The sequence below is a fragment of the Myotis davidii genome, unplaced genomic scaffold, assembly GCF_000327345.1.
Source record: "Myotis davidii unplaced genomic scaffold, ASM32734v1 scaffold560, whole genome shotgun sequence".
Taxonomy (NCBI): Eukaryota; Metazoa; Chordata; class Mammalia; order Chiroptera; family Vespertilionidae; genus Myotis; species Myotis davidii.
This window is the reverse complement of record NW_006294418.1, coordinates 2,245,068-2,255,107: the sequence shown is the minus strand read 5'-3', so window position 1 is coordinate 2,255,107 and position 10,040 is coordinate 2,245,068. Positions and strand designations below refer to the sequence as shown.

At 36.0% G+C, this 10,040-nt stretch overlaps 1 protein-coding gene across 1 annotated transcript in view; it reads right to left on the bottom strand.

The window, feature by feature from the left end:
• ARHGAP15 (Rho GTPase activating protein 15) overlaps positions 1 to 10,040 on the bottom strand; it is a 701,147-nt gene that overhangs the window by 612,672 nt on the left and 78,435 nt on the right. Inside the window, exon 3 of the mRNA XM_015567142.1 lies at positions 6,079 to 6,147. Within this exon, the coding sequence (XP_015422628.1) occupies positions 6,079 to 6,147 (69 nt within the window). The remainder of the gene's footprint in view (positions 1 to 6,078; positions 6,148 to 10,040) is intronic.

The window sequence follows — 10,040 nt, the reverse complement described above, 5'->3', positions numbered from 1 at the left end:
TATATTTCAGTCTAAGCAGTACGGCAGACAGGGTTACTCAATGTTAATAGCATTTTTGTTGTTGTTGTGTGTTATTTTTCTCTACTCTGGAGTTAAATGAACTTAAAATGTGTGTCTGGATGGGAAAAATTATTTGAACCTCTTGTTGTGTTTTAATGGTTTCTAAACTCCTTACCATCAGCTCCAGGCCTTCATGATCTGAGAATCACCCCCCGCCCCCATCTGCTCAAATCCCCTGACTTATTTCTCTATTTTAGCTAGGGTGTGATTCTTATACTTTTCCAAATGTAACAATTTGTTCTGTCCTCTAGACTTTTGTCTTTGCTGTTCCTTCTGTTTGAATCATTCTTCTTCCAGTTCTTTGCTTGACAATCTCCAAACTGCCTATCTCAATTTAAATGTCCCCTTCAAAGAGTGTTTTTATGACTACTCAATCCAAGGTAGGCTCTCCCTCTCACATAGAAACTTGTTTTTCTGCTGTTAAAGCAGGTTTTGTAATATGCATTTATGGAATGATTTATTCCCTTACTTATTGAACATTTCTCTTTACCCATAGATTGAAAGTCCCTCAAGAAAAGAACATGAGTATTTGGCATATCAATGCATACCCAAAAACTAGCACAGGAATGGCCTCAACAAATATTAGAATTTATAAACACACTCTTACTTGAGACAAGAAAGGGTGCATGAAACAATGAAAACATGGAAATGGTTTCTAATAGTCATTAAATTATATAATTATTATTAACATACTACCAGCTTAAGTATCTGGGAGCATGTTATTTCAGAAAACCTAATTTTATCTCGCCAAAGTAGAATTTTGAAAGACTGAAGCACTTGTGGATTTTCCTTCGGTTTAGTCAATAGAATCATTCCCCCCAAAGTGGCTGTTTTTTGTTTTAAAATAAGAAAACACTGTGTGCTCACAATGCCTTTCATCCTCAAAGTCCTCACAAGTATTAATTAATCTACAAAATGATATCTGGCTCCAAAAGGTAGAATCTGTGACTTACGGTTTATCTACAAAAACCTGCTTTGCCCCCAAGGCCTGGCAACTTTCAGAGCTCTGTCCTCCAAATCCTCCTAGCTCAGGAGGGAACAGATGATTCTCTGAAACCTGCCACAGGCTTTTGACTCCTGCAGGTTTATCCACAGACATGTCTTTTGCTCTTTTGATAAAAAATGAAGATGATAAAGATTTAACATGTTCTAAACAGGGTTATTTTTCTCGAACATTTCTTTACAGGGGGAAAGGAAAGTGCCATGAAAATAATTAGGTCTCATGAACAGTTATATTATAAAGTATACAAGATCAGGTAATAAACACATATTGGAATAGATTATGTTTCATGTTTAAAGTTGTTAATGCATTATAGCGCCTGCTAAGCATCCGTATAGATTCTCAGAAAAGAATTTAGGGCTCTTGTACTGGTGGCACATGGATTTGAATACCATGTGGCAGAAATGATGTCACCAGTCAGTGAATGGGGTAGTTTCCACCATGAGATTCTAATTAAGAATTTATTCTTTTGTCAATATTTGAAAGAAACACATTATGCTTCTATTTAACCACACTGATCACAATCTACTTTATTAAAGAAAACATTCGGAGGTAAAGCATGGCCACCAAAGGATGATAGCATCTATTAGAGCCCCGTGATGGCAGATGCCACTTTTGTAAAATAAATCATTTTCCTCCAAAGGGGATGGATCTAATGGAATGATTTTGCCAGTTATGCTTAAAGCGAAAGCCTCTCATGATCCCTGGAAAATGTTCAACAATGTTCTGAATATAAGAGATGAAAAAAGTAAGATTTATATAGCACCAAATGTTGGACATAAATAATCTCAAAAATCGACATCATGAAAATAATAAGTAATAACACCAACTTAAAGGATTTCATTACTTTATAAACAGTTTTAATGTATGTTATCTCATCTGTGGTAGCTCATTCTGGTAGTTACTGCCAAGGGAAACTACTGCCAAAATCTGTGCATGACTTCAGAAGCAACACTGAGGCATGAGGGAAAGCAGGAGAATTATAGGGCTGGAAGTAAGGAAGATGCCAGATTTGTGGAAAAATATATAGATCTAGGTCAAATATACATATACATATATAAGTTATATTAGATGTAAAGAAGACTTCATAGATTCTGGGATAATTCAAGTCTTGGTGTAAATCATAGTAGTTAAAAAGTAATCAGAATTTGCTGTTTGGGGGAATTGGTGGCTATTCTGGCATTGCCCATCATGATGGAGTGATTCATAAATAAGAGCTGTGGGGTAGGTGTGAGGTGGAGGGGGAAAATAGTGGGGAAATGTTATCTTAGTTGATATCTGAGTAATTAATTATTAAAATAAGATACTGTTACATGTAATTACATTGAAAAATTGGCTTTCACTATGAAAAGCAATCATATATTCATTAATATTTGAAATCAACAATATTTAATACACCTTTAATATCTTAATATTAAATCAATTGACAAGCATGTCTTTTTTGAACAAAAACTAGTGCCAAAAGCAATATAAAGTGAAGTATTATATAAGAAAGAAAATAGAAGTCATGACCCCTTACTTCAAAACATTTATAGTCTAGCCATGAAACAAGCCTATTACCCATGAAATAAGAGTGAACAACAAAAGAGTGCTGGGATGAAGAAATAATAATTGTTACAGAAAATTTAAGCTCCTTCAGAGTAAGAGCCATGTCTTAATCATGTTACTATTGCTGGCCTAAGGGTATGTATTTGGGAGTAGATAATAAATAAGGTAAATCAGGGACCATGAAAGAGGTCTATAGATTTAGTGTTATAGAATATAGGAAGCTGTTGAATGTTTTGACAAGAAGAATGAAATAATAAAGGTACTGTTTAAAGAAGGTTGGTGTGGGAGAGCAATGATCTTGTATAGCACTGGGTACAGGGGACAGTAGAGGGATTGAGATCAGAGGCATTGGGAGGTCTGGGCAAGTGTTTGCCTGTACACATTAAGAAAAATGTGAGCACCACATCCATTGTGAAGAAACTGCTTCAGAAAATGCTGAAGGGTCATAGAGAAAATAAAGGAGCCAAAGAAAATGTGTTTGAAGCCTAGATAAATGTTTACTACTAATGCAGACGAGCTCAGTGCAAAGGGGAATCAGCATGGGATATTTCACTTCTGAGATGACATAGAGACATACCAGAACAAATGATTAATTCGAACTTCAAGATATAGGATGAGATATGAAGAGAATGTATACAAGGATAGACCTGTGTATTATGTAGGCCTGGAAGTAAAAACCAAAGCCATTAACTGTCTCATTTGTGTACTCATTTAACATATATTTCCTGAGTTCTTCCATGTTATAGCAATTGTTATAATAATGGAAACAGAGTTATGAAAATAGGAGATAGTACCCTTGCTCTCATAGAATATTCTGTTGAGATAAAAAACAAAAAAATTATAGTATGCTACATGTTTGTAAGTTCTATGGGGAACATTAAATTAGGGTCAGAGAAAAGGATTGTGAATGGAAATGGTGGGGATTGTTTGCTTGTTTTTAAGAGAGATCAGGAAACACCTACCTTAAAAGGTGAAATTTATCATTTGCAACAGCATGGATGGACCTGGAGAGCATTATGCTAAGCTAAATAAGCCAGTCAGAGAATAAATATCACATGATCTCACTCATTTGTGAAATATAATGAACAACATAAACTGATGAACAAAAATAGAACCAGAGACATAGAAGTATCGAACAGACAGACCAACCTAAGAGGGAAGGCAGGAGATGGGGGCAAGAGATCAACCAAAGTACTTATATGCATGCATGTGAGCATAACCAATGGACACAGACAGTAGGGGGGGTGAGGGCATGTGCTCAGGGGTGGGAGCAGCCGGGGAGAGGTCAATGGGGGAAAAAGGAGACTTATGTAATACTTTAAAAAATGGAGAACTTAGCCCTAGCTGATTTGGCTCAGTGAACAGAGCGTTGACCTGTGGACTGAAGGGTCCCAGGTTCGATTATAGTCAAGGGCACATGCCTGGGTTGCGGGCTCGATACCCAGTAGGGGGCGTGCAGGAGGCAGCCGATCAATGATTCTCTCTCATCACTGATGTTTCTATCTCTCTCTCCCTCTCCTTTCCTCTCTGTGAGAGAGAGAGAGAGAGAGAGAGAGAACTTAAATAAATAAAAGGTAATATTTGAATCGAGATACAAAGCAAATGAAGTAATAAGCCTTACAAATTTCTAGGCATCAAATGAACTATTTTATATCAGGCAGAGGATAAAACAGTTTTAATGGCCCTGTGCAAGAAATAAGGTGGTCAGTTTGGCTGGAGCAGAACGAGCTGGGAGAAAGAAGAAAATGATGAGGCCAACTGGCTAGCTGGGACCAGTTGGATTAGATGAACCACTGGATGTTGTGCAGCTTTTACCCTAGGAGTTATGGGAAGCCAGAGAGGAATTTGAGACAAGGAGTGACATAATGTAACTTGTATCTTAATAAGGTCACTTTGGCTGTTGTGTTGAAAATAAAAAGTAGAGAACAAGGATGAAAGTGGGCACATCAGTGATGAGAATTGAACTGACTTTAAAGATAGAGCTAACAGGGTTATTTGATGTTTATCTTGTAAGAGAAACAAAGAAGTCAAAGATGACTTTATAAGTTTTGACGGAAGCATCTGGAAAATAATATTAGCACATTATAAAATGGAGAACATTAGGTATAGGAGAAAATCAGAATCAGTTTAGGATATGTTCAATTTGAGATGTATGTTAAACATATAAGTGAAAATGTCACAATATACAGTACTGGAAAGCAGTTTACTAGCCAAGTGAAGAAAATATTGCCTCCAAAAAAGAGAGATATCAATTGGGTTTAATATTTAGGTAGGTTTACTAAGAAGAAAACTTGAAACTTTAGGGATGAATTTAAGCAAAATGAAAGCAACTGATGACCTTGATAGAGGGTGAGTTGTTGGGATAAAAGCCTAAATGGAGTTGGTTCAAGAGATCTAAAGAGAGGGGAGAAATTAACAAGAGTAAAGATAGACAATTCTTAAAAGGAATTTTTATTCTAAACCAGACGAGAGTAATGGAGGCATTAGCTAGAGTGAAGTCGAGAGATCTAGAACATGCAAAGCAAAAGAAAATATGACTAAACCAAGAAAATACATATTTTAGTGTTAAAAAATAGAAATCCCAAAGTTAATAGTAATGGAATAGCAGGAGATAAATAGGAATAAAGTCATCACTGTGTAGCATCCTGTGAGCCAATAAATTGGTAGCATGTTGACCAATGTGAAATAGAGCAAGAAGTATGAGTATGAAGAAAAAGGGCACTGTATTTATCAAAAATGAGGTCATTAACAGAAAAAGCATCAAAATATATCAGAAATGTGGACATAAACTTTTTAAATATCTTTTTCATTTATTTATTGTTTTTAATGTTTCATGAACTTGTCTAGTCATTTGGACAATAAATAAAAGTGAAAAACAAAAACCTACTCTGGTAGACATAGAATCTAATAGTAAGAGATGAATTTTTCCTTAAAAAACTGTTAAAATGTGCCATAGGCCCCCACAGTCTCTGATTCCTATAATTCACAGCCTTATATAATTCCTTCCCCTTGAGTGTAGACTCCATTTAATAATTTGCTTCTGACCAAAATAATGTGGCAAAGTTGAGAGGATATCATTTCCACCGTTAGATTATAAGAGATTTTGACTTCTGTCTTGTTAGTAGACTCTCTTGCCTGCTCAGCTTGCTGTGTGCTTTGAAAAAGCAAGCTGTCCTGCTGGAGAAGCCCATGTGGCAGGTAACTGAGAGTTCTCTGACCAACAGCCCTGGAGGAACTGAACCCGCCAATAACCATGTACATGAGCCAAGCCTTCAGATGTGACCCCAATTCTGGCTCAAACTCTGATTGTAACCTTTTGAGATCTTCTGAGTTAGGGGACTCTGCTAGGTTCCTGACTCACAAAAACATGAGGTAATAATGTGTGCTGTTTTAAGTTGCTGAGTTTTGGGGTAAATTCACTTTGTAGCAGTAGGTAAAGAATACAGTCTTGGAGTGAAGGAATCACTTACCAATTGCTCCAATGGAGGAATAACATCGTTCAAGACATGCTGTGAATGATTCCTTCTGTGTCGGGATATCTGCAAAAGTATTGACATTTAATGCTATTATATTTTTCCTTTTAAAAAGCTACAAATGATTGCAAAGAATATAAATTAGTGAGTGTACAAAACAACCATATTCAGATTCATTCAAAAAGGTAAATAAATTAAATATAACATAGGAAGTAAATCTTTTGAACCTGACTGATTTGAATAAAATGTGTACTCAAAGACGGTTGGCTGCAATATTTCATATTCCACATTCTCTGTCTATCATGTAACTTCCTACAAGTTGTGGGGTCTATGTTCTTCATTTTGAACCTAGGAAGATGTCTATGTCTTGAGGTTTAGGAGAAAAAATGATGACATATATCAATGAAAAAATATTTTTCATTGACATAGTTATTTAACTATATGAAATCTGGACAAAAACCACAAACATAATAAGTGCATGACTGAAGTTTGGTAAATAAATTTTAATGAGAAGAAATTGAAACAGAAATAACCAGTTATTGAGTACACACATTTCACCCTTGAAGGAAACCATTAGTTCCATGGCATAAACAAAATTCAAATTGATAAATGATATGATAATATTGTCTGCTATCATTTCTTGAGTACTTATTATTTGCCAGGCACTAGTCTAAGTGTTTTGCATTCATTAATATATATTATTCTCATCCAAACCTTAAGAGGTCAGTTATATTACCCTCTTTCCATACATGTTAGAAACACAGACACAGATTATTTTAAGTAACTCTAAAAAAACCACAGTTAGTGATAAATATGGGTAATATTTTAACATGGATTTAAGCCCTCAATAAAGTGCAATATTTGATTTCAATTTATTTCTCCAACAATATAAATGTATATGTATAAAGACAGGCATTAAATGGTTAGGGAACTATAAAGTTGAAATCCCTGCGTGCATATATAGATATCTGAGATAGGAATTTGAAGAGAGTCTAACTTATAAATTTGTACATAGTTACACAAGAAGCTAGAAATCAGGTTTCAAATCTGTTATAAATCATCTTAATATTCCTTTAGGGGAAGTAATATTGCTGATAATTCCTAAATCAATAAGCTAGCCAATCTATCATGTTCAACCTGGTTATGAAGATTGGGGGGGTTGGTGAGGGAGTGCAGAAGAAATTTCATCACCTGTCTTTTGCTTTACTGCTTTTCTCAGTGAAGCATTAGGCACAGAAATATGTTATTATCCCAAATCAGATTATGCTGACTGAGACTTATGATTTAGGAAATTCTGGATCCAAATTGTTCAGTTGTCTTGCATGGATATCAGGAAAATTAGGATGTTTTAAGAGAGCTGTCTGTACATGATGATATACTTAACTGAAATAATTATAAAGAAACTTGAGGTCAACCAAGTTTTGATTGAAGTCTGATTCAAAGAATATATGTATATATATGAAAATATTATAGAATCTATATATTTATAAATAACTTATTACTGCTATCTGGTAATTTTGCAAATCATTATGTGGCACACTCTTGAGAAACATTCCCATTTAAGACATTATATGTCCTTATAAACCATTCAATTTAGCCAGTCAATACCTCATGTATAGCACACTCATTTGCTGGTCATTTCTAATAGTAGGTGCTCAAAATGCACTTTCTTTGTTAAAATTATAAAACATCTCTACTACTAGTATTGCAAAGAGAGTATTTTATTTTGGATGGTCCTATGTTTTTCTCCAGAATTTCATAACTTCTAAATGTATCTGATATCAAAAACCTACATTTTGTTCAGCAAATTTCTTCTAGATAAGTTTCAGAATGCGGGCAGAAGTGTGATCCATTGTGTGATCTTAGGTGCTTTCATTTTTGCAGGAATCATTAATTAATCCCTGAATTTGGAAAACTTGAATAACAGTAATAATATTAACAGTAGCTTGATATAACTTTATTGAAATACACTAGAAGCCCGGTGCACAAAAATGTGTGCACTGGCAGGGGCGGGGAACGGCCTCCCCGGGTCGGGTCGCACACGGGACGCCGGGGCGGGCCGGCCGATCGCTGCTGCCCTGACTGGCCGCCCGGGTCAGGTCGCACACGGGCGCCCGCCACCTCCCCGGGTCATGCACACAGCAGGGCCGATCCGGGGTTGGGGCGCTGCCCTGGGTCGGGTGGCACATGGGATGCCAGGGCGGGCCAGTCGCAGGCCCGGATGGTGGCAGGACAGGCGGGATGGTGCTGTCCCGCCCCACCACCCATGGTCGCAAATAGCAGGCCCAGATGGCGGTGGGCCAGGCAGGATGGCGCTGTCCCGCCCTGCCTGCAGTATGCAAATTAGCTGCCATCTTTGTTGGCAATTAATTTGCATATTGTGCTGATTAGCCAATGGGAGGCGTAGCGAAGGTATGGTCAATTACCATGTTTGTCTATTGTTAGATAGGATTATTTTCTCCTTGAATTCCAGAAGCATTTCTTCTGAGGAAGCCTGACAATATGGTTTTTGGAACTTTTTTTGTTTCTAAATGTTCTGAAATAGTATACAGGTCCTTCCTCTAAACATTAAGTAGACATGTACGTATATCTACCACATATTTGTGTTCACGGCCTATTTTTGTTTGCTAATTCTTATATTCAAATTATAAAATGTTGGTTTCAACATTGTTTCCAAGTTCCTATTTGAGAGATCTCCAGTACTTTAGCAAAAAGAAGCCTTAATAATTTAAAGTTTCTCTCTTTAGAGGTGACATGGTTATGTCTTAAACTGCTTTTCTATCACAGTGTTCTGCATTTTAAGTAACTGAATTTTCATAGTAAGTACTTGAGTTGATGACAACCTTTCCTTCTCAGGTGAAAAAAAACATGTCAGACCTCATCTTCTTTTTATTTTTAATGGTGCTATCTTCCTATCAATTGTGTTCAGTAAATTGAAATGGTTTGTAGCTATCATTGGGGGGAAATTAAATACAAATGTCTTCTGATTTGTTTTTTTTTAAAAAAGATATGTACTTTAGTTATTTTTTAAAATATATTTTTATTGATTTCAGAAAGGAAGGAAGAGGGAGAGAAAGAGAGAAACATCAATAATGAGAGAGAATCATCACGGGGCTGTCGCCTGCTTGGGCCTCTCTGGGACGGAGCCCATAACCAGGGCATGTGCCCTTGACTGGAATCAAACCCAGGACCCTTCAGGTCTGTAGGCCAACACTCTATCCACTGAGCCAACCAGCTAGGGCTGATTTGGCTTTTTTGAACTCAATATCACGTTAACATATCACTGTAACATTTTTAAATCAAATCTATGAGTTTTTCCTGCTTTATTATCACTCTTTCTCCTTCTACTTCCCTGCTCATTCTCAAGTACTTTAGCTTTGTGCAAAGCAAAGCAGAAAAATGGAGTACTCAGAGTGTTCAATGCAAATTTTCCTTTAAGTTCCTTTTTGCTCTTATTATAATATGCATGATAATTAAGTTTTCCAGATATCTTTCCTTTCAAGAAAAAAAGAATTAAAAAGTCACTTTTTCAAAGTATCTTCATTTTTTCTTCCATTCCTTTTTTTCATTTTTATCTACTTAAAGGATATGAAACTGATGGGTGGAAATAGTACTTGATATATTAAAAACTGTAAAAATAACATAATTTGGGCATTTTATTTTTCTGGTGTAGGAGGGTCTACTGTGAAAGTTATACATAAACATGAAAAATTCCACATAGCTCTGTTTTTAAATAGATTACCATTTTTGATGAAAGTTTATATCTTGTGGCTTAAAATTGAAATAAAATCACTTGAATAAAAGCATTAGTTTGTTCCAACATTTTCACAGACACATACATTTTCTGAGGCATACCTCCCATTACCAACCTCCCTGAATACTTAGATAAAAAACAGAAATAAATTTGTGGCTAAGTTTAGTTTTTATCTTTAGGGTTCTCAAAAGTTTCTCTCTCTCTC